Source organism: Sceloporus occidentalis, unplaced genomic scaffold, assembly GCF_023333645.1.
Source record: "Sceloporus occidentalis isolate IW3139 unplaced genomic scaffold, rSceOcc1.0.p SCAF_1, whole genome shotgun sequence".
Taxonomy (NCBI): Eukaryota; Metazoa; Chordata; class Lepidosauria; order Squamata; family Phrynosomatidae; genus Sceloporus; species Sceloporus occidentalis.
Window position 1 is genome coordinate 17,133,290 of NW_028316981.1, and position 27,641 is coordinate 17,160,930.

At 40.9% G+C, this 27,641-nt stretch overlaps 1 protein-coding gene across 2 annotated transcripts; it reads left to right on the forward strand.

Annotated features, from left to right (window-relative positions):
- On the forward strand, positions 1 to 27,641 carry LOC149320977 (uncharacterized). Of its 2 annotated transcripts, XM_089514417.1 has the most exons (6): positions 1 to 83; positions 7,215 to 7,341; positions 7,850 to 7,960; positions 9,395 to 10,534; positions 13,922 to 13,929; positions 25,973 to 27,641. In XM_089514417.1, the coding sequence occupies exons 1-6, from the start codon at positions 78 to 80 to the stop codon at positions 27,326 to 27,328; spliced, it is 2,748 nt and encodes a 915-aa protein (XP_089370543.1). In that variant the 5' UTR covers positions 1 to 77; the 3' UTR covers positions 27,329 to 27,641. The 2 variants fall into 2 exon arrangements, with proteins under 2 accessions (XP_089370543.1, XP_089370534.1); XM_089514408.1 differs by lacking the exons at positions 13,922 to 13,929; positions 25,973 to 27,641 and adding an exon at positions 14,051 to 17,562 and having other exon boundaries at positions 9,395 to 10,576.

Here is a 27,641-nt window from a genome sequence, read left to right on the forward strand (position 1 = left end):
GGGGCGTGTAAGCGTCTAGAGGGAGAGAGAGGCTGGTTCCCCGGGGAGAGCCTCCAGCAGCGTTCCATTCTTCGCAAATGCAGGTAGGGAGGGGAAGCGCGTGCTGTGTGTCACGAAAGACAGAGAGAGATAGAGAGAGAAGGGACTCTTTTGCAGAGGGTTTGCTTAGCAGAGCAGAAGTGGGGGCTCTTCTCCTTCTCTTTGTCTGATGCAGCCCCTCTACTTTCACCCACTCCTCCCAACATCCTTTCACCTTTAAAATAAATGCTTTGTGTAATAGTTAAGTGTAAAAGTTGAGGGGTAAAGTATAAGAGAGAGGGAAGAGGATAGTGAAGCAGGCAAAAAATAATTATCTAATTATGACCTCTTAAAATGGCGGAAAATATTATTATTATTAATAATGATGATGATGATGATATCTGGCTTTGTAGTAGCTTTGCAGTTTTTTTGTTGTTAGGGTGCATATCTACATCTTTGTAGGGGGATAATGCACTTTGGCCCCACTTTTAAGTGATGTGGCTGCATCCTATGGAATCCTGGGATATGTAACTTGATATTTAGGCTTGTTCTGAGTGCATCTATACTGTAGGGAACAATGCACTTTGACACCACTTGTAAGTGTTGTGGCTGCATCTTATGGGAGTCTGGGATGTGTAGTTTGGTGGTAAAGGCGGGTGTTTGGCTCTGTTTAGGTGCATCTACACTGTAGAGAATAATGCAGTTTGACACCACTTTTAAGTGATGTGGCTCCATCTTATGGAATCCTGGGATTTGTAGTTTGGTGGTGGAGGGGGGCTGTTTAGACTTGTCCATCTACACTGGAAATAATGCACTTTGACCCCGCTTTTAAGTGGTGTGGCTGCATCCTATAGTGCATCCTGGGATTTGTAGTTTGCTAGGGGGCTATTTAGACTTCTCAGGGTGCATCTACATTGTAGAAATAATGTAGTTTGACACCACTTTTAATCCTGGGATGTGTACTTTGGTGGTTTGAGTGTTGGACTGTGACTCTGGAGACCAGGGTTTGAATCCTTGCTCAAGCATAAAAACCTATTGGGTGACCTTGGGCAAGTCACACTCTCTCAGCCTCACAGGATGGCAGTGGCAAACCTCCTCTGAAGAAACTTGCCAAGAAAACATTATGATGGGTTCTCCTTAGAGTTACCATAAGTCAGAAATGACTTGGAGGCACCCAACAACAACAACAAAAAGCATCACTAGCACTCTTTTTGCAGAGAAGGGGAAAGACCTTGTGATGCTACAAATGCACTGCAGAAATAAAGCCCTTTGGCATTACTTTGAATGCTCTGACTCCATCCTGGCATTTGTATTTTGGTCAGGCACCACCAGCACCCTTTGACAGAGAAGGGAAAAGACCTTGCAAAACTACAGACCCAAGGATTCCATAGGATGGACCTTTGTTGTTGTGAGCCTCCAAGTCACTTCTGACTTTGGCAAGATTCTTCTAATTTTAATTTTTTTTAAACAAACTTTATTGATATCGTTTAAACCTTACACCAACATAGACAGACAAACACAAGCAAACTAACTAGAGTACTAACTGTATTCTCCATACATACACTGTAAAACATGACTTCCAAGTGTTAAAGTTATCAGTTATAACCTTTCTCTAACCCGACTTTGAATAAATACCAGTTTGTTCTGTCTGTCTATCCCATCCACGTCCAGTGTATTTCCTTATTAAAAAAAGAAAGAAAACTCAGTTTCCGATATTGACATTATTCAGTAAATAATATAAATTAATTGACTTATTATTTTGGTTTAGTGTCCTCAGGTCACTGTGTTTTTATAAATACATATAATGTATTATATACCCTCGTCTCTCAAAAGTTTATTCACTCCTAAAAAATCTGACCACTCATTTTGAAATTTGTCCAATGACTTATCTCTTAACAAACGCGAAATTTATCCATCTCTATATATTCCAAAATTTTCCATAACCAGTCATTTTCTGTGGGATGTTCTTCATAGACTGAAGATTTTTCAGAGGAGGCTTGCCATTGCCATTCTGAGGCTGAGAGAGTGTGACTTGCTCAAAGTCACCCAGTAGCTTTCCATGGCTGAGCCAGGCTTCTAACCCCTGATCCTCCAGAGTCTTAGTCCAATATTCAAACCACTATGCCATGCTGTCCCTCTTTTAGGATGAAGACACAGCACTTTAGAAAGTGGTGTCAAGCTGCATTATTTCTACAGTGCAGATGCACCCCAGATCTCCCAAATCCCAGTCCACCGTTCTAACCGATTTTTCCTTGTTTCAAATAAACCAGAACAAAAGCATCCATTAAAGGTATGTGATTTGTTCTCCCTTCTTTATCCTTTTTCTGTCATGGGTCCAGAATTTGGATCTCAGGTTCTAGGTCTGAGATTATTTGTGATTTTTATTTTTGCAAAAGTCCCCTGCTCCAAATCCACCCTCAAAACCCAGCCTGCATCCTTGGCTGCTTAACTGCATCATTAATAATAATAATAATAATAATAATAGTAATGAAATTGCCTGGGTGTAGTTTCTCTTGGCGCTGCAGTGCTATAAAAGCCCAGCTTGGAGGCATGTCTTCTCATTATGTTTATATGCAAGTTTCCCCATATCCTTCTCCCTGCCAACCCAAAGGAGGCTTGTGGCGCCTTAAAGGCTAAGTCGTAACCATCGGTTTATGTGGATTACAGCTCCCTTTGTCAATTGTGCCTTTTGTTGCTGACGACAAGATCATAAAAATAATATCTATCTGCAATCGTAAAAACCTCTGCTGCAGTGATGCAAAGAAACAAGCACCAAAGCCATGGAGCTTTACGGTTTTGCCAGGCAGACAATACTCAAATTTTTTAACCGGTGTATTTCTTTTCTTGCTGATAAGATCATAAAGGAACACATGCACCCACTATCCTTGCATTGCATCCCTTTGCAACCTGTGTGTCTTTCTTTCACATCTGACAAAGGTATTCCAAGATCTTTCCTGTCAGAATTGTAAGGTCCTTGGGGCAGAGGCTCGACTTTTGTCTTTCTGCAAAGTGCCACGTCTGCTGGGCTACTCAGAAGTCTTCCATATCCTGCCCTATATATCCAAATATTCTAGGGCAAAGTCCAGACAATAAAACAATAAAAGGTAAAGTTAAAGGTGGCATAAATGTCTAGTCGTAACCAACTGTAGAGGGCGATGCTCATCTCCCTTACTAAGCCGAAGAGCCATTGTTGTTCAAGGGCTGCTCTGGTGGTCATGTGGTGCATGCTGTTATTGCTTCCCACCAAAGTGCTATCTATCTATCTATCTATCTATCTATCTATCTATCTATCTATCGGCATTTGATGCTTTCAAACTGCTAGGTTGGCAGAAGATGGGACTAGTGACGGCAGCTCACCCCATCCTGCTGCACCAACATAGAATCAGAGGAACCTAGAGTTTGAAGGGATCCGCAAAGGCCATCTAGTCCTCTTCACAACTCCTTTCTGCCATGCAGGAACTCACAATCAAAGCAGCCCTGACAGATAGACATCCAGCCTCTGTTTAAAGAGCTCCAAAGAAGGAGACTCCACCACTTTGAGGGAGTGTATTCCACTGTTGCATAGCTCTTACTGTCAGGAGGTTCCGCCTAATGTTAAGGTGGAATTTCTTTTCCTGTAGCTTGCATCCATTGCTCCGGGTCCTATTCTCTGCAGTAGCAGAAAACAAGCTTGCTCCATCCTCAATGTGACACCCCTTCAAATACTTAAACAGGGCTATCATATCACCTCTTCGCTTCTCCAGGCTAAACATACATACAAATTACATATGTGGTTTATCACTCTATTAGACAATGCTGGGTTATACAGTATTTTTGTATTGTATAAGTTTCCAACACACTTAAGAAGTAGATGAAGCCTTGGTTCAGTTTGGTAAGACAGTTCTTCTACAACTGCATATTTGCTTAACTTTTTAAAATGGGGGGGGGGGGGGAACTCTTCAATAAAAATGATTTGTAGGCACACTCTGGTTTTGGCTTCTTATCTGGAAGTATTATCTGTGAAATGGGAACCTAATAGTTTTAGGATTGCTGTGGAGACTGCATTTGGCAAGCATGACTTGACCAATTGCTAGCTTTGTTCAGCAGTTAATACATTTTAATATGAGCCAGATGGTAAAATTGGATTCTGAGCTGGAAGATCGGCTGGATTCAGTCTCTCCGTTACTTGACTCTGAACAGAAGGGGTTTCAACCCCCCTTTTTTTCGAGTGTAAATTAGTGGTGGGAATGCTGTTGGACTGCAACACCCCTCATTCCTCCATGTTGGCTGGGCTGTAGAGTGATGGGATTTCTAGAGGGGAAATGAATGCAGAAGCTTTGGAAGATGTCTCTTCGAAGTTCATGTGGGAGGCGACCCTAAGGTTCATAGGGTTTTCTTGGCAAATTGCTTCAGAGGCAGTTGCTGTTGCCATCCTTTGAGGCTGAGAGAGTGTGACTTCTCCAAGGTCATCCAATGGGTTTACATGGCTGAGCCAGGATTTGAACCCTGGTGTTTAGAGTCATTTTCCAATGCTCAAGTCACTACAGCTCACTACAGTAATAAGGATGCCTGCAGTTTATTATCCATCTCTGAATACAATTGTAGGTCTCTTAATATGTTCAGATTCCACCAGATACTGAATATACCAACTGCCTAGAACGGATCCAGTTATCTATCCATCCATCCTAGTTTAACCTATATTCCACCTTTCCCCTAGTATGGGGATTAAGGCAGTTTACAAAGGACAGAACAGTACAATAAAAGCACAGACATGTTCAATCTTCCTCATTTAAAATGCTTAGGACCAGAAGTGTTTTGGATTTTGTAATGCTGTGTTTGCATATACATACTGAGAAGTTTTGATGATGGGACCCAAATCTAAATATGAAATTCATTTATCTTTTGCCTTAGCATCACCGTAAGTCAGAAATGACTTGAAGGCAAACAACAACAACAACGTACACCTCATATACATAGCCTGGAGGCAGTTTTATACACAACATTTTAATAATTTACACATGAAACAAACTTGGTGTACATTGAACCATCATGGAGGAATGGTGTCCCTATCTCAGCCATTCATCTGGATAATTTTGGAGTATTTCAGATTTTGGAATTCCAGATAAGGGAGATTCTAGCTGTAAGAGTGTCCTTACTGGTGATCTGTATTTCGTGTGCTGTACATTTATTTATTTATTATTGTTGTTGTTTGCCTTCAAGTCATTTCCAATTTAGAGTGACCATCAGGCAAGCCTATCACAGGGTTTTCTTGGCAAGATAATTTTCAAAGGGGGTTTGCCATTGCCTCCTCCGAGGCTGAGAGAGTGTGACTTGCCCAAGGTCACCAGTGGGTTTTCATGGCCAAGCGGGGGGTTGAACCCTCATTTTGAGTCATAGTCCAATGCTCAAACCACTATACCACATTGTAATCTCATATCCTATATCAGTAATGGTGCACCTTTGACAGACTGAGTGCCCAAACTGCAACCCAGACCACACTTATTTATTGCAAAGTGCCAAGTCCCTCTTGCTTTCTAGTAAGAAACTCTGGCAAACTCTGTGCTAGGGTGACAGCAGTGCCACCTCTGGCACGCGTGCCATAGGTTCGCCATCACTGTCCTATATCACTTAAAAATCTCAGGGTGGGGTGCAGAGAAGAAGGGGATCTGAAGCTATTTGAGTAGTTCAGAACATATTCAAACAATTTAAATAATTCCAAACAAAACTTGTTGAACTTGAGGTTCAGGTTTTCCATTCTGAAGATTTTTGTAAATGAAATCGTGTTCCAGAGTTATCAAGATTGTGAAAAATGTTGGGAATGTGGACTTTTCATTTGCAGACAACAGGGTTTTTGAACTGAAAACTGGTCTTGGCCTGGACTGCTTGTTACTAAAAGATCCAGAATTTTGTGAATTTGCTTTATTGTGTATGTGTGCTTTCTCTGTTCTTTATCTATATTATATATACAGTGGGCCCTCATCCACTGGCTTTCTATCTGTGGATTTAAGCACATGTGGATGGCAAGCCCAGTTGTTCCCAGTGTTGGTGCATGCATGTTGCACTGCCATTAAAAACAGTGGGACTTAAGGTTCCACATTTTGGGGTATCTGCAGAGGGGTCTGGAACAGATCCCATGCGGATACAAAGATCCGAGTGTATAGATATACCTGTATGTTTAGATACAGTGGGTCCTTAGTATCAGCTGGGGGAAATACTATAATGTGCCCTTAGTATCCACTGGTGTCTGGTTCTAGGACTCCCTGTGGATACCAAAATCTGCGAATGCTCAAGTTTCCATTAAATACAGTGGCATAGTAAAATGGTATCTCTTTTTTAAATGGAATCATCAAGGTTTGCTGTGGCATTCCCTGGCAGGCCCAGGGGGTGCGCCCCCTCCCAGGATAGCAATGTTTACCAAGATTGAGGTGTGATAACCCTACTGGCAGACCATAGGATTATGACTCGCCTTCTGGTTGACAATGCTTTATCCTTAATTGGATAAGCCCATGTTGATTCGGCTGAGACAGTGTACACATCCTGCTCCCTTTGCTAATTGGAATTCTCCTGAATACACATTGGTCCCTGATTCCACAAATTGCCTTCTGATATACTATGAGATAATGTAAACCTGATGTAACCCTGATGTGAATAAAAAGGGCTGGCCAGGACCTGGCCAGCTAAGTTTTGCACCCCCATTCCTGTCTCTGCGTCTCATTGCCGCGACAGTTTGCTTTTTGGTATTTATATTTTTTAAAATATCTTTAGACCGTGGATGGTTGAATCTGTGGATAAAATATCCATGGCTATGGAGGACTGACTGTACAGCTATATCTGTATCTTTGTAGCTGTCTCTTTTTTGAAATTATTAATATTATTATTATTATTATTATTATTATTATTAAGCTTTATTTATATACCGCTGTAAATTTATACAGCGCTGTACATACAATCAATTAAAATAGATAAAATAAACCTGCCTATGGCGTACATTCTACAAAAATAAATATAGTACATATTAGTACATGTTAACATTCAATAAAATAAGGCAGACAACAAATTAAAATAACATTAGATAACAATCTTTCATATTACTTTTGATTCTGGTTTCCAGGTTCTCACCTATTGGTTTTGTGTTTCTTTTGAGGGACTTCCCGCACTTTGCTTTTTAAAATTATGAAGCAGTGGTGCTTGAGCAAGGCGTCTTTGTGTTCCTGCAGAGCCCCGTGACCTTTGAAGATGTGGCTGTGTATTTCACAAAGGACGAGTGGGCTTTGCTGGACCCAAACCAACGATCTTTGTACAAAGAGGTCATGATAGAAAATTACGGGAGCTTGGCTTTGCTGGGTAAGAAACCTCCTCCTTCATTTGGCAGATGTGTGGATATACCTAGTAGGTGCCCTGAGAGCTTTATTCTGAAATGTGGCATTGACATTTTTGAAATAGATTAATAAATATTTAAATATCATTTTTGTTTTGTTTTTAGTCTTTTCTCCCCCTCCCTTCTTTTTAATATTAAGGAAATGTGTGGGTTTCCCCCCTTTCTTCCAGCCTTCTCCTCTACTTGAAGACCTCTACTTGTGTAGGACTAAGAGTGTCATCATCCCCAGGCAGCATGGCCGGTGGGGTGGTGAGATTTGTAGTCCTATGCATCTAGAAGATATGAGGCTAAGGTAATATTACTTTATTAGCCAGTTAGCATTACACCTGGTGTGTGGAAATCATGGACTCTTGGACTTAATTTCCAGAAGCCCCAGCGCCAGCCAGTATGATCAGTGCAGAGGGATTGTGGGAGTTGTATTCCAAAATGCAAAATTAATGCCATTGATGCCTCTTCTCTCTTTTTCCTGAGAAGGGTTTCCAGCCCCTAAACCTGGGCTTGTCTTGCGTCTGGAACAAGGGGAGGACCCCTGCGTGCCAGAATCTCATGCCCTTGATGGAAAGAAGATCTTTGACACCAGCTCAGGTAAGACATTATGACTTGCTGATTTATTAATTTATTTTATGCATGCTAAGCTCATTCTTTACTTAACAAGGTTTCCAGAGCAGCTTATGTAAAATAGAATAAAAACAGTAATCTGTCATTAAAACAGCAAATTTACTGAGAGAGATGGAAATGCTGAACTTGGCTGTTGCTTTCTCTGTAAGGGAAAAGGAGCCCAATATTGTCTTGCTGGGTGGGCAGTTAGTAGAATAGGAAATGAAAGCTATTCTGGGTTAAGCCTTTTCAAGGCCTTCTTAGTTGTGGCATCTCATCTGTGGAAGGACCTTTCTATAGAAGCTTGTCTGGTGCCTGCATCTTGGTCTTTTTCACTGCCAGTTTAAGACCAGTTCGTAATGCTTTTAGATCTTAGCATTTTTCTCTCTTGCTGATGATTTTGCTTTTGTTTTACATGATGTCATGTTTTTATTCTTTGTGGCTGATTTTATATTCATTCATGTGTTTGATTTCTGTCCTGCACTTCTCCCAAGAATGGGACTCAAGGCAATTTTTCTTTGATTTATTATACTGCTTTCTCTAATCCCTGTTTTCTTGTATGCATTTTATATTCATATGTGTTGATAGTTATTTAATGTATTGTCCGACATCAGGAGAATTCTGCTTAGTAAGTGGTTTAAAGTACAATATATATAGAGAGCTAAATGAATGAAAAACAATCCCTTAGCATTTGCCAATAATCTGTAATCCCACACCTAGAAATAGTATAGCTGCACTCTTGGACCTGAGTATATTTGTTCACAAGTGTGAATGCAGGTACCGTAGCTCAGTGACAAAATGCATGACTTGCATGCAGATCTGTACTTTAGAGCTTGGCATCTCCCAAAACTCTGGGAAAAACTTGTTTTGATTGGTGGCAGTTCCTTAAGACCTGCTACTAACCAGAAGAGACATTGCTCAGATAGAAGGATGGATATCCTGGCTCATAATGCAGGCAGAGGAGAGATCACATGATTAAATGTTCCCAACATAGAAAAGAAACATGTCAGCAAGAAAGTACAGTATACCTGACTGTGGGACCAGTGGTTTCACTTAGCCATGTCCAAAATAATACGTTCTCTCTAGGCAATTTAAAGATTCTCCAGCACAATTCTCTGGTATGCTTCTGCAGGAGGTTGACCATAGAGTTGCACTGGAGTACCAAGAGATTCATAATGAGATGTTCTTTCTAAGCATTTCTAGGTCCTCCAGTGCAATTCTATTGTATGCTTGCACCAAATGTCATTCATTTCTGGTTTCATGTTTTTACAGTAAGTCCAGGAAGGTATCCCCTGTAGATATGGGAGGTGTACTGTGTTTATTTTCCCCTCCAGATGTTTAAAGCTGGGATTTCAACCTGTGCCTGTCAATATCCTTTGACAGATCATTTCTCTCTCTGTTTGCCTTTGCTTATCTCTGCAGATAACCCTCGGAAAAAGCACTTATGCACTGTGTGTGGGAAACGTTTTACTCAGAAACCAAATCTAACCAGACACATGAGAATCCACACGGGAGAAAAGCCTTATAAATGCTTGGAGTGTGGCAAATGTTTTGGTTGTCATTCACATCTTATGAGCCACCAGATTGTCCACACTGGAGAAAAACCTTACAAATGTTTGGTGTGTGATAAATACTTTGGCCGTAAAGCCCATCTTGCCAGACACCAAGGCATCTACGCAGGGGAGACACCCTATAAATGTTTGGAATGTGGGAAGCATTTTGCATGTCAGTCACAGCTTGTGATCCACCGGAGATACCACACAGGGGAGAAGCCCTATAAATGCTTGGAGTGTGAGAAATGTTTTGCCGACCCTTCAGCCCTTGTGAGCCACAAGAGAATCCATGCGGTAGAGAGGTCTCATAAGTGCCTGGACTGTGGGAAGAGTTTTGTTCAGCAGTCGCATCTTTTAAAACATCAACGAGTCCACACTGGAGAGAAACCGTACCAGTGCCCAGAGTGTGGGAAATGTTTTGCTGATCGTTCTGTCTTTGCGAAACACCAGAGAGTCCACACAGGAGAGCGACCTTATAAATGTGCAGAGTGTGGAAAAACATTTGCACGCCAGGAACACCTAGGGAGCCACCGGAGAGTTCACACTGGAGAGAAACCATACAAATGCTTGGTGTGTGGGAAATCTTTTGCCCGTCAGTCTCATGTTGTGAGCCACCAGAGAGTCCACACAGGGGAGAAGCCTTGCAAGTGTTTGGAGTGTGGGAAATGTTTTTCTGAACGCTCAACATTTGTGAGGCACCAGAGAACCCACACGGGAGAGAAGCCCTATCGATGCTTGGACTGTGGGAAATGTTTTGGCTCCCCATCCCACCTCACAAGACACCACAGACGACATACGGGTGAGAAACCCCACAGGTGCTTGGAATGTGGGAAAGCTTTTGCTGATCGCTCAGCATTTGTGAAGCACCAACGAGTACACACAGGCGAGAAGCCCTATAAGTGTGCTGAATGTGGGAGATGCTTCGCTAACAGGACACATCTTGTTACCCACCAGCGCGTCCACACAGGAGAGAAACCCTATGCCTGTTTAGAATGTGGGAAAAAATTCAGTGCAAATAGAAGCCTAATCCATCATCAGAGGCAACACATAGGTGAGTTGCCCTTGATAAAGTAAAACTTATAAAGATTAATGGTGATAGAAATGCTAACTTGCCTTTGGGGAGTGTGCTCCATGATTTATTGTATATCAATAAATTTTTGTTTATTTACTTTACTTTTACTTTATATTAACTAATATATAATAAAATAAATAAAATAAATAGTTTATTTAATTATATATTAGTTAATTTCATATCCTACGTTTCCTCTTACAAAGTGTATATGGATCATGCACAGCCCAACACATTTGTCTTTTCAACTACCCTGTAAAGACAGAGATGTAGCTATGGGCATGTGGATAAAATGAGAGATCAGTTCCCCCATTGAAAATTTCCTTCAATCTCCATGTTTCTAGCTTTGCACTAACTTAAAATGTCAGTTGAATATTCATAAATACAATTTAGGCATCCAAAGAAAAGGGGCAAAATATACAATCGGCCTTCCATATCCACAGATTCTGCATTCAACTATCCATGGCTTGAAAATGTTATTTAAAAAATACTCCAAAAGACAAACCATTTTATATAAGGGATACCATTTTACTACCCCACTGTATATCATGGGACCTGACCATCCTTGAATTTTGTTATGCATGGCAACTCCTGGAACCAAACCCTAGATACCAAGGGCTCACTGTATTACCAAGGGAATGTGAACACAGCGGATGTAAGTGGTGTGTATGATTTTCAGTGTTTGACTCTCTGCAACACTTGAAATTGAGAGACTGAATGAAAATTTCATTTGGAGGAATAGAATTCTTTTTTTGGTGGGCCTTTTGCTTCCCCTCACTATACATCTCAGAGAGAATGGTTGGACTAAAGTCACACAGTGAGTTTCATGGTAGGAAGGGAACTTGGGCTTGGATCTCCTACATCCCCTTCCAGTAGTTTATCCACTACACCACTCTGTCCAAACATTTATTCCTTTATACTCTTCCTGTTGAGAAAGGTACAGAAGCATCTCTAACCATGATTTTTCCTGATTAACGGACAATTCCCCACTGTGATATTTGCCATAAATTGTTTGGTACTAAACCTGTTTAATGCCCCTTTTCATCCTGACCCACATCTCATTCTAATTCCACATAACATGGGACACTCACAGACCTTTGAAAGTTTGTCCAGCCACATATTAAGGCTGCTTTTCCCCACATTTGAAAACATATATTTCTGTGTATATAGCACTTCTCAGCTGTGGCACCCCAATTGTGGAATGCCCTCCCCTTGGAGGTCCAACTGGTGCCAACGTTGGTTTCTTACTGGTGGCAAAGCCAAACTTGGCTTTTTATGAAACTGTTTGAGAACTTCAAAGTACACATCTGCATTGCTGTGGTGTAGTGGTTTGAGCATTGGACTATGATTTTGGAGAACAGGGTTAAAATCCCTGCTCAGCTACAAAACCCACTGGGTGACTCTGGGCAAGTCACACATTTTCAACATCAGAAGGTGGCAATGGCAATTGCCCTCTGAAGAAACTGGCCAAGAAAATCCTGTGATCGGTTTGCCTTGGGATAGCCAAAAATCAGAAACGACTTGAAGGCACACAGAAACACAACAGTGGTTTTAACTCTTGCTATGTTTAATGTGGGCTTTAAAGTATTTATGCATTTAATCTGGAAATGTTTTAAATTGTTTACTTTGTACACTGCTGCTGTGAGATCCTGTGATAAAGGGTGGAATAGAAGGGTTCAAATAAACAGTTAAACAAAGCAAGCAGGAATAGGCAACTCAGCAAGGGCCAGAGGCCAGTTTTCCACCCCTAATTGCTCCCCAAGTGTGCCAAAATACTTTATTTTCCCTTCTTTTGCCTTCATAATGGTAACCAAAAGTGATATAGTGTCGCTTCCTGATACAATTTTGGAGGTGAATTAGAGGGGAAAGAAAGTATTGGAGGGGATGTGGGAGGTTCTAAGGCTGGCTGGGAGCCTGGGGTGGAGTGGGGGGAGTGTTTCTAATTTTGGCATGTTTGGATACATTTGATGATTTTGCACACAATTCTCCAAATAATTTTCACCTGAAAAACATACAAAATGTTTTTTTTAACAATTGAGGGGCGTTGGGAAACTTACGAGTGGGGTCGAGGGGCACACTTTCCCCACCCTTTATGTAGAACATTGCTCTTGTATTTTTGGGACTGCCATGCTGCACTTCAAAATTGATGGGCACTTAACTACTTGGCTTCACTGCTAGATGTAAATGTGGAGGGATATGCTATGAGAGTATAGAACAGGGGTGGGAAGCATGTGCCCTTATTATTTATTTAGAGTACCGTCACCTGCCCTAACTTGCAGATCTGAGATCCATGCCCTTGAATATCCACGGAGGGGCGACTTCCTCTATTTTCATTGGTATGCTCACCTGGGGTGCATGCACGGGGCCAGGCCCCACTTAAGCCTATGGGATTTGAATATGCGCATGACTCTGTTTTCACGGGGGGGGGGGATTCCCATGAAAACGAAGAGTCAACTGTATTTATACCTTGCTATTCAGCCCCAAAGGCCCTCTGAGTGGCTTACAGTGTTAATTTGTCAGTTCCCTGCCACACTTACATTCTGAAAAGACATGACATAAAAGGAGAAAGGAATGGCAGTCAAGAAGGGGACCAAGTCCAGCAGAGTCTGTCAGCTCTTCTCTCCCTCCGAGGCCAGGGAGGTAGCAGTTAGAATGACCATTAGGTTGCATATGGACCACTGCCCATCCTTTCAGGTCTTCAGCTACCTTAGATCTCTTAATATTCACATACAGGTGGTTGAGTATCCCTTATTTGGAATTCCAAAGTGCAAAGTATTCCCAAATACAAAATTGTCCACATGGGTAGCTGAGATAGTGACACCTTTCCTTTCTGATGGTTCAGAGTACACAAACTTTGTTTAATGCACAAAAAAAATTACAACTATTATGTATAAAATTACCTTCAGGCTATGTGTACAAGGTAAGTACAGAACATAAATGAATGTCATGTTTGGACTTGGGTTCCATCTCCAAGATATCTCATGTCTCTGCAAATATTCCAAAATCTGAAAAAATCCAAAATCCAAAACACTTTTGGTTCAAGCATTTTGGATAAGGAAGACCCAACCTGTATAATTAAAAGAAAACTGTCCCCCAAAGGCAAATTGCAGCACCCCTAAGCTTAAAGCTTGTTCAATACAAGCTCAGTTTCCCTCTCCTCCATGCTTTGTCTTAGCCCACAAAAGAGGTTCAGTGCAATTACAGAAGGACAGTATATTTTGAACCAGTTTGGTTTCCTTTTTCAGCAATGGTGCAGTTCACTTGGGGTCCCAAGGGCAAAGAAATTGCCCCTGAATCCCCCAGATCTTGCTTAGCCCTGGTATAGAGGTCACACTGTAGTTCAGTTTTGATTCTTTTCCCCATTTTTTGGAGGGTGGGGTGGTAATGGCTTTGGAATTCCAGGTTATTCCTCACCCCTTTGACAGTCCTCTCCATTAATATTATTTCTCATTCCAGGATATCCTCTGTCCCAATGTGTGGAGAACATTTTGTTGACCAATCAAGCCTTGTGTGACTCTGGAGAAGCTGCTCAGGAAAACAAACTGTATGAATGGTTGGCAGCTGGGAAATGGCTCACCGTTCAAGGGTCCCTGGCTCAGAACGAAGGAGTCCACACAGAAGGGAAAGCCTTGGGCACATCCTGAACACAGTGAAACATTTGTTCGAGAAACCACTGCCCTATTTTCCACAATGCCATGTTGTGGCAACTTCACAGTCCAGAGTTCATCAGACTTAATGACACTGAGACAGAAATGAACTTTTGGAGAAAATTTTGAAAATTGCTGCAACATCAGGTGTCATTACTTGGAAACTGAATTTGAAATTCAAAATATGAGTGCTTTAGATGTTGTTAAGCAGTCTCTTGATTGTTTGCTTTTTTAAAATCAGTTGTTGAATATAAAACATCATAAGCTAGTGACTTTAAAATAGTCATACTGAACACCATTGCTTGTCAGCTATGAAATATTACTAGAAGATGCTATTGCATGGCTATTATCAAATAATACCATTACATTTCAGCTATCAAATAGTAAATAATGTTGTGTGTCAGTGACAAAGTGCTAATATTCTGCATGCATGCCAGGTAATTTACATATGCTTAAAATCTACATACCACTGCATGGTAGCTCTCAGATTTAGTCAAGTCATATTACCTTTGCATGTTAGCTAGGAAATATAGTGGAATGCTGATATTGTTGCCTGCCAGCTGTTAATTAGTAATGCTTGTGGATGTATATCAAATATTTCCAGGTAACAACTGGGAAATATTATTTGGTGTCAGATACTGGCACTACATATTTAACATTGGGCCTAAAAACTGACAGATTAATTTATGAGGACTCGGCTTCAACACTAAAGGGTACTTTTTCAGAATGTACAAAATAGAGATTTTCCTCAAGATTTCCATAGGATGTAGAGATCTGGTCCGCCAATCGGGTAGAGAGTGCTTACAGGCTAAGGTTCTGAACCTCTTGTCCAGTCATAGGAAGCCTCCTTTTGCTATGAAGTCCTGGCACGATAGTAGCATATTAGTGTCTACCCAGACTCAGTGATGTATTTGAGACTCAAGTCTCAAAACTCTCCCTTCAAGTCTTAAGTCCTTGAAATATACAGCACTTTCAAGTCTCATGTATGGGATCCAACTAACAGAAAAGAGGAGGTGGTGGTGCGTGGGTGTATGTGATGGTGGTGGGGAAGATTCAGCAACTAAAAAATCAAGAAAACATTAAATTATCATAGGCAACTTTTCAAGATTGCATTTTAGAAAAATGTGGTCTGCTCAGCAGCCTGTCCTTGCTGTATGTACCTTCTAAAGCTTTTCCTAGGAGCAGCAGGCAAGACGTGCCCCTGTAGTGCGGGGCGTCATGGTGCATTTCTTGAAAGAGAACAACAAGTGTGTTGCTCTTCCCCTCCAAGGAACATTGTGAATGTGTTATGTTACTGAACCAAAGCCAACAAGTATACAAGTTGTGAGTCAAGTCAGTGTGTCATTTATTACCGAGTTGAGTCCAAGTTGTCTCACTGAAGCGACTTGAATCTGAGTCAATTGATTCTAGTCTACATCACTGACTGTCAGGATTCTCCAGGGTTTTCAGATAGAGTTGCACTAGACTTAACAGGAAGTGAATCTGGGACCTTCTGCATGCAAAGCATGTGCCTTACCCCTGCGAGTAGCCTGATTCACAGCAAAAGTCTTTTCCGATCAACTCCTGCCTTCTCTTTTGTTACTGGCGATGTGTATAGCTGAATGCTGGACTAATATTGTGCCAAACAGTGGTGGAGTTGTTAGTTTGGGAGGGGTAAATTTTAGGATAGCCTAAAGGCACCAGATCCTGTCTGATCTTGGAGGTTGAGCAGGATCAGCCCTGGTTAGCACTTAGGAGACTGCCAACAAAAACCAGGTGCTGTAGGCTATATTTCAGAGGAAGGAACCGACAAAGCCACCTCTGCACATTCGTTGCCTAAGAAAACCCTAGGAAATTCATGGGGTTTAATCTAAGTTGTCAGTTGACTTGAAGGCACATAATGTTTGGGAGGGGAGGGTACAGGCTCTGATTTTCCCCTGGATCTTTCAAAATCACCAGCATTGAATCAGATGACTCAACAGCCTCTGTTTTCCACACTTTTCTTTCATTTGTTTACTTCTGCTCAACAGGGCTGGTGCTATCATTAGGTAGAATGAAGCAGCTGCTTCATGCACAGGTACGGAGGAGCAGTTAGTGTCAAGGAAGCACTAGAGGAAAGAGCTCTTGCACAGCCTACTGTGCCCCATCTAAGTTGGGCTGCTGCCCTTCAGGTGTAGTGGAGGACACTGTCCTGTCACCAGTGTTGAAGTAAGATTAAAGCTGCCAGTTGGTTTGGTATTGGGACATAGTGGAAGGACCATCTTGGTGTTTCCCTCAGGTACCAGCTAGAGTGTTGGACTATGCTTGGAAAGACTTGGGTTTAAATCCCCATTCAGCTGTCAAAGGGATCAACTTTGGGCCAGTCACATATACTCAGCCTGGTCCACCTCATAGGGTTGTTTTGAGGATAACTTGTTGGGGTAGGAAGCCCTAGTGGCGCATTGGTTAAATGCTGGTACTGCAGCAACAAGGTTGTGAGTTCAATCCTAGAGGAGGGCTTCAAGGTCTATTCAGACTTCCATTCTTTTGCAGGTCAGTAAAATGAGTACCCAGCTTGCTGGGGGCAGTTGGCTTACACATTGTAAACCGTTTAGGCAGGGATAAACGGTATAGAAATGTACTTGCTATTGTTATTGCTATAGGAAAACCATGTGTATGGTCTTGAGAGCTGGATGAAAAGTAAAATTCAAATAGAAAAGTGATTTCCAAACTTTGGTTCTTCAGGTGTTTTGGACTTCAACTCCCAGAAGCCCCAGCAAGCTTGGCAAGTCTGGAAGCTGAAGTCCAAAATACCTGGAGGATTAAAGTTTGGGAACACTGAAATAGAACAAAAGGTCTCAAGACACATACATGTGTATGTGTGTATGATGCACTCTGGTGGGAAAGGAGCTGAACTGGTTTGAGAGCGCCTGGTGATGGAAAGGGCCAAGAAACATGAGACAGGGGGGAAAAAAAAGAACATTAGCTCATCCCAACCTGGGTATGGTTAGACTGGGTGTGCTTAGATTTATCTCTCCTCATCCCCAGACAACATGCTGTCTGAGGGTAGTCTGAATTGTACTTCAGTCTCACTTGGAGTGTCTGAGGTTGGGGAGGGCTGAATGCCATGCTCGGGGTAGGGAGGCTGATGTTTTCTCAGTTGAGAGAGATGATTTCCATGGGTGCCTTTTTGTCAATGATGGACCTGGTCCTAAAGGGCCAATCATGCTAGTAGGTGGCATGAAGAGATGCAAACTTCAAGCTTGGAAAGTAACTATCTGACTTCTGTTTCAAGGGGTGACTATGTACTATTTGCTTTACTGTATACCTTGCTCACCTGTTTTTCCCTGTGGTTAATAAATGTATTCCGTTCTTTACTATAACTGAGTTGTGGGTTTCTCTATGTCTATGTTTGAAGAAAGGTGGAGGCCTGTGAGCCGTATACATCCCCATCTTCTTTTCTTTAGCCTTCCAAGCCACTCCACCAAAGACCTGTCAATTGAAAAGGAGGGTGAAAAATCGCTTCCCAAATGGTAAATGCCTTTGTCAAACACATAGAGCACATAGAAATTGAAACCAGAAGTGACCTCTGGTTACTACTAGGAAAGGAAATTGTACTGATTTGGAGCCAGTTTTGGGATGTTGTGGCCCACTGATTTAAATACGGATATTCTCATGTAAGTGAGTATAGAATTGCAGTATACTCATGTGAGTATAGAATAGGAATACCCTCATGTAAGTGAATATAGAATTGCAGGCATTCCGTTGCTGTAGTCCACAAGATAGCTGAGAAAAAGAGTACATGATCTGAGCCAATTAATAACCGAGAATAACATCCAGTGGCAATGAATAACAAGTTGCCAAATTCAACCCACCAGTTCTGTTTGTAATACACACTGCAACAGCATTATTTAGAAATGATATCGGCAGCAAAATGTTGTGTACCCAAGTTGTGTGTGTGTCTTTCTCTCTGCCTAAGTGGGGTGAGTTTGAAAATATAAATTACAGTCGGCCCTTCTTATACACAGATTGTTTTTTATAAGCAGATTCAAGCATCCACAGTTTGTAAATGTTCAAAAAAAGTATAAATTTCAAATAGCAAACCTTGATTTTCCATTTTATATAAGGGACACCATTTTGCTATGTCATTATATTTAATGGGACCTGAGCATACACGGACTTTGTTATCCACGGGGGATCTTGGAACCAAACCCCAGAGTATAACAAGGGTCCACTGTACCACCAAAACTTAGAAGAATATTCAGGAGAAGGAAAAGGAACAACTTCACAATAGAGTGGTAGCTAATGAATTCTGTACCATAAGATAGTAGTGTCGGTGACAGACACCAACTTGGTCTTAAGAAACATTCATAGATGGCTGGTGTGATCAGTGGCTAACTGGTTATGCCGGTTATACAGCATGACTAGTATAACAGGCAGAATGGACTGGGACGCTGGAGATCTGGATTCACTCTGGCAACCCTCATCTAAATTTGGGAATGAATAAAATTCAGAGCTTAGGTAACGTTCAGTTGCCTGTCTTGTTTCTTTCTGTATGTGGGGATGGATGGTGATGGTGAGCATCTTGCCCTTTGCTTCTGACAACACCATATTTTTGGCTGGTTCTATGATTTGGAGTGTCTAGAAATGCATATGAAAGCCAGATTGGTGGTGTGGTTTGGGCACTGGGACTAGGACAGTGAAGACCAGGATCTGAAGCCTCACTTAGCCAAGAAAACCCTCTAGATCAGTGATGGCAAACCTATGGTACGCATGCCAGAGGTGGCACTCAGAGCCCTCTCTTTGGGCACATGTGCCATCGCCCCAGCACAGAGTTTGCCAGAGTTTGCCAATGGAAAGCCAGAGGGACATGACACTTTGCAATAAACAAGTGGGTTTTGGGTTGCGGTTTGGGCACTCGGCCTCTAAAAGGTTCACCATCACTGCTCTAGATCACCCTCTCTCAGCCTCAGAGGAAGGCAAAGGCAACCCCCTGTCCCCAACAAATCTTTGCAAGAAAACCCCCTGATACATTCACTTTCAGGTCGCCATAAATCAGAAATGACCTCAAGGCACACAACAGCAGAAACTCTCTCTCTCTCTCTCTCTCTCTCTCTCTCTCTCACACACACACACACACACACACACATACTGTAGCTACTCATGTATAAGTCTAGAAATTTAGGTCAAAAAATTGAGCCAAAAGACCTCAGTCGACTTGTCCATTGGTCAATGTAAGTACTGTATCTTAACTCTTATTTAAAAGAAGGAACTATCTCCTGGTGAAAGGCAAGAATATAATCTGTCCTGGAAGCACTGACCCCCTCTACTCTTTCTTCCATCCAGCCTTAAGGGTGAGTACAAAGAACTATATCTACTGGAATTTTGTGAGTTCTTTGACATTGTTTTACTTTGCTTCATCCTTTAGATCCTTTGCTATATGCCCCCTAGGTTTTACCCTCGACTTATTCACGGGTCATAGCAAAATCCATAATTTTGGACCCAAAACTTGCCCTCAACTTATACATGAAGTCGACTTATAGTCAAGTATATACAGTACACACACACACTTGACATTACTATTTCATGCATGACAAATGTAGGCTTTCCTAAATCATAAAGGACCTACGGGCCTTAACTTCACACAAGGCAGTATGCAAAGGGATAGACTAACTGGGTGGAAGATGGTGTATTTTGCTTAGCTGAGCCTCAAAAGTGCCACAAGATCCCCTTTGCATACAGGCTGAGTCTCTTTTATCCCAAATTCCCAGGTCCAAAATCTTCCTAAAACCAAAACATGTTCCATGTGTGGCTGAGATAGTGACACCTTTTGCTTTCTGATGGTCCCATGTACCCAAACTTTTGTTTCATGCACACAATTAAATAAAACACTGTGTATTCAATCACCTTCCAGCTACAAGTACACACTGCATATGAAACATAAACAAGAATTTCATGTTGCATTGCTTGTGTATTCCTGCATGGAAGCGGGTTGGACAATGGACATGCTAGCCTTTGAGGTCTCTTCCAACCATATGATTCTGTTTTTAGACTTGGGTCCCATCTCCAAGATGATGATGATGATGATAATAATAATAATAATAATAATAATAGATTTTATTTATATCCCCCTTTCCAGAAGGATCAAGGCGGGTTACAATAGAATACATAAATAAACACACAACACATACAGTACATAACTAAAATTACACATCCCCTGATCCTTTACTTTAAAACTAAAATATCAACACTAAATACAAATTAAAATCAATTTAAAATAGGCAAGATTAGGGAGAGACATTTGGGCAAATGAAGGGCAATCGGTTTAACAGGAAGGTCGGTCTGGAAAGGCCTGCCAGAAGAGATCCGTTTTGATAGCCTTTTTAAAGATATCACTATATAAATATATATATATATATATATATATATATATATATATATGTGGATACAATATCTCATTATATCTCATCATTATGTATGCGCGTATTCCAAAGCCCATAAAAAAATAAAATAAAATTTAAAAATAATAAATAAATATTAAATAAAAATAAACCCAACCCCCCCAACACTTCTGGTCCCAAGCATTTTGCATGAGATAGACTCTATTTGCACTGATATTCCAGATGTCTCTGAATTGTCTAAGCTTCCCAGTAAACCCTGCCTTTCTCAAACAGAACAGAAACTACAACTCCCAGCACCCTCTGAACCTGAGATGAGCTGGGGTGGGCTGGGGAGAGAAAACTACAAGATCCAGCTGATCTTGGGCTTTTTGGCTATTGGAGTCCTGGATCTGGAGGAGGGGCAGGCTGGAGATGCCAAGGTCTGCTGCAACAAGACAAAGGCAGGGCAGAGTGATAGCAGGAGCTGGGGAGCTTTGGCTCTGAAAACAGGGGACAAATAGGGATTGCAGAAGGGCTGCTGGCCCTTTGGATTGCAACAGCAAAGCAACAAAGAATTCAATTTCAGGAGGAGTCTCTTCTTTCTGTTTGCAGAGGCTGGTGGTGAGGAGGGTCAGCAAAGAGAGGGGGGTCCTTGGTCCTCTCTGGGTGAGTGGGATGCTCTTAGCCTCTTTGTCTCTGAAGCTGTTTTGGTTTGGGCTGGACATTTTGGAGGCTCAAGGACCAAGGAGGCTGGCATTCCCCCCAAGAAGAAGAAAAAGAAGGAGAAGGCAAAGGACAGAAGACAAAGAGGTCTGGCAGGTATAAGGCCTCTTCATTTAGTTTATTATCATCATTATTATTATTTACACAACAGACATAAAGTCACACACACATTTATGTTAGAAAACAAAAATAAAGTTATATGTGTGTGTGTGTGTGTGTGTGTGTGTGATAGGCAACATAAAATAATATATATGTGTTTGTGTGTGTGTTACAAAACAGAAATAAAGTAATTAATATACAGTATATGTGTGTGTGTGTTATAAAACAAATAAAATAATATATGTATGTGTGTGTTACAAAACAGAAGTAATTAATATATATATATATGTATGTGTGTGTGTGAGTTGGAAAACAGAAATACAATAATATGTGTGTGTGTTACAATACAGAAATAAAATAATATATATTGTTACAAAACAGAAATAAAGTAATATATATGTGTGTGTGTGTTACAAAACACAAGTTTTATATATATATATATATATATATGTTAATAAACAGAAATAAAATAACATATATGTGTGTGTGTGTTACAATACAGAAATAAAATAATATATATATGTTAGAAAACAGAAATAAAATAATATATATGTGTGTGTGTGTTACAAAACAGAAAGTAATATATGTTACAAACAGAAATAAAAATATATATATTTGTTACAAAACAGAAATAAAGTAATTAATATTATAATAATAATATTGATTGATTGATTGATTGATTGCCTCTCCCTTTTGGATTGAGGCGGGTTCTGACAAAAAACAAATATCAATCACAGCCACAAAGTCATAAAATCACAATCCCCATTCCCTACAAAACCATCAAATTAATCAGTCTAAACACTTTTAACTTTTGGTTAAAAATTCCAATCTAAATTAAAATTATAAAGCAGGCAGGTAGTAGTAGCAGCTATAAACAGACAGAGGGGCAGTCTAATTAGTTGTTGAAATCAACCAGGGAAGGCCTGCCTTTTCCGTCTTAACTGCCTTTTTATGTTACAAAACATAATCTCTCTCTCTATATATATATGTGTGTGTGTGTTACAAAACATAAAGTAATATACCAGATCCTAAGCTAAGCAGGGTCAGCCTTGGTTAGTCCTTAAATGGGAGACCATTTTTGAATACCAGGTGTTGCGGTAGCCTGTAATTCAGAGGAAGGAGCTGTGGCCAAGTTTAGAGTACAGGACCTTAGAAAGCATTGTGTGTGTATATGTGCCTTCAAGTCTCTTTTTGATTTATGGCGACCCCATTAATTTCATAGGGCTTTTACAGGCAAGGAATACTCAGAGGTAGTTTTGCCACAGTTCCTTCCTCTGAAATACAGGCTACAGCAGCACCTGGTATATCCATTGGTGGTCTCTCATCCAAGTACCAACCAGGGCTGACCCTGCTTAACTTTCAAGATCAGACATGATCTGCTGCCTTTAGGGTATAGGCTGCTACCTTGATATTTAGTTTCTCTCTATTTTCAGTTTAAAGCAGCCATGTCCACCTGCCCTCAGGATGTTCTGCACCAGGTTAGTATGGCCAATGGGGATTGTAGTCTAACACATCTTGAGCATGGCAAGTTAGGGAAGACTGCTTTTAAGTATTCATTGAGTCCTAGAATCAGAGTGGGATATTATCCCAGTCCCATGCCAAGGCCAGCCCCAAATATTTTGCTGTCTGAGGCAGAATAGCAAATGGCACCACCGCCTCCCTCTGATCAAGGTGCCTGTTACTCAAAGCCAGACGCGTTATTTTAGTAAAGGCGGTACTTTCCCCCCATTGTTGGTAGTTAAAAAGCATAGAAATAAAATAACACTACATTGCATGAGATCGCACTCTTATAATGGGGTTGCCAATGAAAAGAGAAAACAGTCATTCATAGATTCATAAAGTTGGAAGGAACTCCAAAGAACATCTAGTCCAGCCCATTACAAGTGCTGGAGTCTATATCTAAGGTATCTCTCAAAAATGATCGTCCAACATCTGTTTAAAAAACTTAAGCAAAAAAGAGTCCCTGCATTTGGAGTCATCATAATGTTTCTTAAGAGGAGAAAATTAAATGTTACAATGAGAACATAGCTTTTCTCATTCCAAAAGGGCAGCACTAAAGCAAACACTGGAAGTTACCCTTTAAGTGTTATAATTCTTTCCTTCTAATCTCCTCATGGGAATTGCTTTGTCCTCTTCCATCTACTGACCCTGACACAATAGTAATAGAAAGATTTTCAATATAATGGTGTCTGGGGTGAATAGTTTTAAGTATGTATTTTTCCCTCTTTGAGTGGGATTAAAATTGGGTGGGTGGCAAATGCAACAACATTAATGTCTCAAAATTATTCTGTTAAAAGTAAACTGATTGTTCCTCCCTGTGACCGTTCTTTTTCTGAATGGCAGTTAGAGTGAACTGTATGAAAAAAATGGGAACAAATGGAAAAGGAAAACTGGAGAGAAAACCCAGAGAGCAAGCTGGAGCTTTGAAAGGTAATTATTCCTGTGGATTAAAATTAACATTAAAATACTACCCTGTGAATTCCTTGTACAGTAGATTATAAAGTATCACTTTATAAATTTCAGTGACCCTGCAGAGTTCTCAATTTGTTGCACAGGAGTCCATGAGTTTACTTTTCTTCTTTGTGCTATTTAATCTTTATTTACTCGTTAATTACGCAAACATACACATACAAAGAGAGCCAATGTGGCATAATGGTTTGTGTGTTGGACTATGACTCTGAAGACCAGGGTAAGATTCCCAGATCAGCCAAGAAAACCCACTAGGTGACTTTGGGCTAGTCACACTCTCTCAGCCTCAGGGGCAGGCAAGTGCGTGCAATGCCCCAAGTGGGCCAAACAGAACCAGCCTAATTTTTAATGTAAAGTTGGGATGAGCAAGTCAGTTGGTGGCACATGTGCACACACACACACGTGTGTTTGTGTATGTATATCATACTTATTGCCAGTCATCCAAAGAAGGGCTTGCACTCCTCCACATGCAACACCACTAAAGAAGCATGCATCTAAATAAATGAAATAAATAAATAGTTTATTTATATTTTCTGCCTCTCCCAGTTGGATCGAGGTGGGATTACAACCTAAAATACATCCATAAATGACCAATAAACACGACAATAATAATAATTTTAGTTAAAAACTAGCTCTATCATCCATACAACAGACTGTAGAAATAATGCAGTTTATCATCCATACAACAGACTGTAGAAATAATGCAGTTTATCATCCATACAACAGACTGTAGAAATAATGCAGTTTGACACCACTTTAACTGCCATGGCTCCATCCGACAGAATCCTGGGATTGGTAGTTTTGTGAGTCAGCAGAACTCTGGGAAAGAAGGCTGAAGGCCTTGTAAAACTACAAATTCCAATATTCTATAGAATAGAGCTACTGCACTTAATCTTGTATCAAACTACGTTATTTCTAGTTTAGAAAGGCCGATGACTTTGCGGCTCCAGAGTCAGGTTCAGTTAGGGTTAACTGACTGTCCTCTGTTGTAAAGAAAAAGGAATTGACTTAGACTGTACCCTCTCCCTCTTGTTTATCTCTTCTTCCCATCTGCTGTTATGGAGATGAAAATATGAGGCGGCAAGGAGAGAACCATGTTCACTCCTTTCATCTCCGTGGAGGAAAGATGGGATCTTCTTTAGATATAATTAATAAACTATTAATGTTGTATGCACTTTTAGTAAAGGCACAAAGAACATGACTGCTTAATATGTCTGTTCTGAGGATGTGATCCTCAGGCAAGAGTTTCAGAAGGAACAAATAACCAGAAGGCACAAATATGGGAGGTAACCTAGTAGTTTTGGGGAGATGGGGAATGATGAACCTCAGCTAGATGACAATACACTTGGTATAGGCTTAGAGAACACCAGCTTTGGGGAGACTATATTAATGGTTTCTACTCGCATGCCTTTACCAGTGTATTTTCTTGCATTTCTTCTTACTCATGGGGGTTATGTCCATCAGTGGTTAATACTTAGGATAGCAATATATCCCTTCTAATATCAGAGGCAAGGCTGAGTATCCCTTCTCCAGAATTCTGAAATACTCCAATATCCAAAAGTGTCTCCATGGGTGGCTGAAATAGTGACACCTTTGTTTTCTGATGGTTCATGTACATAAACTTTGTTTCATGCTTAACGTTATTGAAAATATTATGTATAAAATTACTTTCAGGCTATGTGTATAAGGTTTCTATGAAACATAAATGAATTTTATGTTTAGAGTTGGGTCTACTCTCCAAGATATTTCATGATGTATATGCAAATATTCCAAAATCTGAAAAAAAAATCCAAAACCTAAAACACTTATGGTCCCAAACATTTTGACTAAGGGAGACTCGGCCAGTATCAGCGACTGGAGAATACGAGGTGGAGGGAGCAGTTATACTTATTTCTTGCTAGAAACTTTCCTGTGGGCAGCTTGTTGGCCTCTCTGTGAACACAACATGGACTTAATAGGCCTTTGATCTGATCTAGTGTGGTTCTTTTCATGTTTTTGCTCACATTCAACAATTTTATCATTTCTGTTTCTCTTTTATGTCAACAGAGGACCCCAGGAAAAACCATTTGTGTTCTACGTGTGGCAAACATTTTTCTAAGAAGTCAGGCCTTGTTATCCATCAGAGGATTCACACAGGAGAGAAACCTTATGAATGCCTTGAGTGTGGGAAGTGTTTTGGTGACCATTCCACCTTTGCAAAACACAAGAGAATCCACACTGGAGAGAAACCCTATGTATGCTCAGAGTGTGGGAAATGCTTTGCTACAAAATCAGAGGTAGTGATACACCAGAGAATCCACACTGGAGAAAAACCTTATCAGTGCTCATACTGCGGGAAACGCTTTGCTCAGAATGCACAAGTTGTCAGTCACCGAAGAGTCCACACTGGAGAAAAACCCTATCAGTGCTTGGACTGTGGGAAATTTTTTGCTCACCAGTCACCGTACATGAACCATCGAAGATCTCACACAGGCGAGAAGCCTTATAAATGTTCAGAATGTGGGAAATGCTTTATTCAACAATCGCAGTTTGCATGCCATCGGAGAGTCCACACAGGAGAAAAACCTTACAAATGTATTGAATGCGGAAGATGCTTTGCTCAGCAGTCAGCCTTCATAACTCATCAAAGAATTCACACAGGGGAGAAGCCTTTCAGATGTTCAGAGTGTGGGAAATACTTTACACAGCAACACCATCTCAAAAGCCACAAGAAGATCCATACAGGGATAAAACCCCATAAGTGCTCATACTGTGGGAAATGTTTTTCTGCCATCTCTGGTCTTATAAGCCATCGGAGAATCCACACAGGAGAGAAGCCCTATAAATGTTTGGAATGTGGGAAATGTTTTGCTGTTCATAGTGGCCTCACAAGCCACCGGAGACTGCATACAGGAGAGAAACCTTTCCAGTGCTCTGGGTGTGGAAAAGGTTTTGCTGACAGCTCCACTTTTAGGAGACACAAAAGAGTTCACTCTGGTGAGAAGCCTTACAAGTGCTTGCAGTGTGGGAAATGCTTTGCAGGTCATCCCAGTTTCAAGCAACATCTGCGAGTCCACACAGGAGAAAAACCCTTCAAGTGCTCTGAGTGTGGGAAATGTTTTCCGTACCGTGCAGATATTGTGCGACACAAAAGAATCCACACGGGAGAGAAGCCCTACAAATGTTTGGAGTGTGGGAAATGTTGTACTGATACCTCAGCGTATGTCAACCACCTCAGAGTCCACACTGGGGAGAAACCTTATAAATGTTCAGAGTGTGGGAAATGTTTTGCTTACAGTTCGGGATTAGTAACACACCAAAGAATCCATACAGGAGAGAAACCCTATAAATGCCCCATATGTGGAAGGTGCTTTTCTGACCGTTCAGCTTGTATCAGACACGAAAAAATCCATAAGAGAGAGAAAACTAAAGAGCCTTCTTCCAAATTGAATGAGTTGCAAAATCTGACCGGACATTAAAGAACTCACAAAGGTGGGCCTCATTCTGTCAGAAAGTTACCAAAAACCAAGAATTCCCATGAGTAAAAGTTCACTCAGCAAGAATGTATGTACATGTAAAAGGTGAAGGAAACATTTATTTGGGTGATTGGAAGAGGGCATTGGGGGCTCCTGCAGCAAAATGGTGACCTGGAGCACAAAGAAGGCAAAATAAGCAGAAGTTGTAATTTTTTAAAAAGTAATTTGTGGGGTAACTTATTGAAGAGCCCCAGAAAGTAACTAATTATTGTTGATATGTGGGATCCCCACATTTTAGTGTTTCATTAGACTGCGT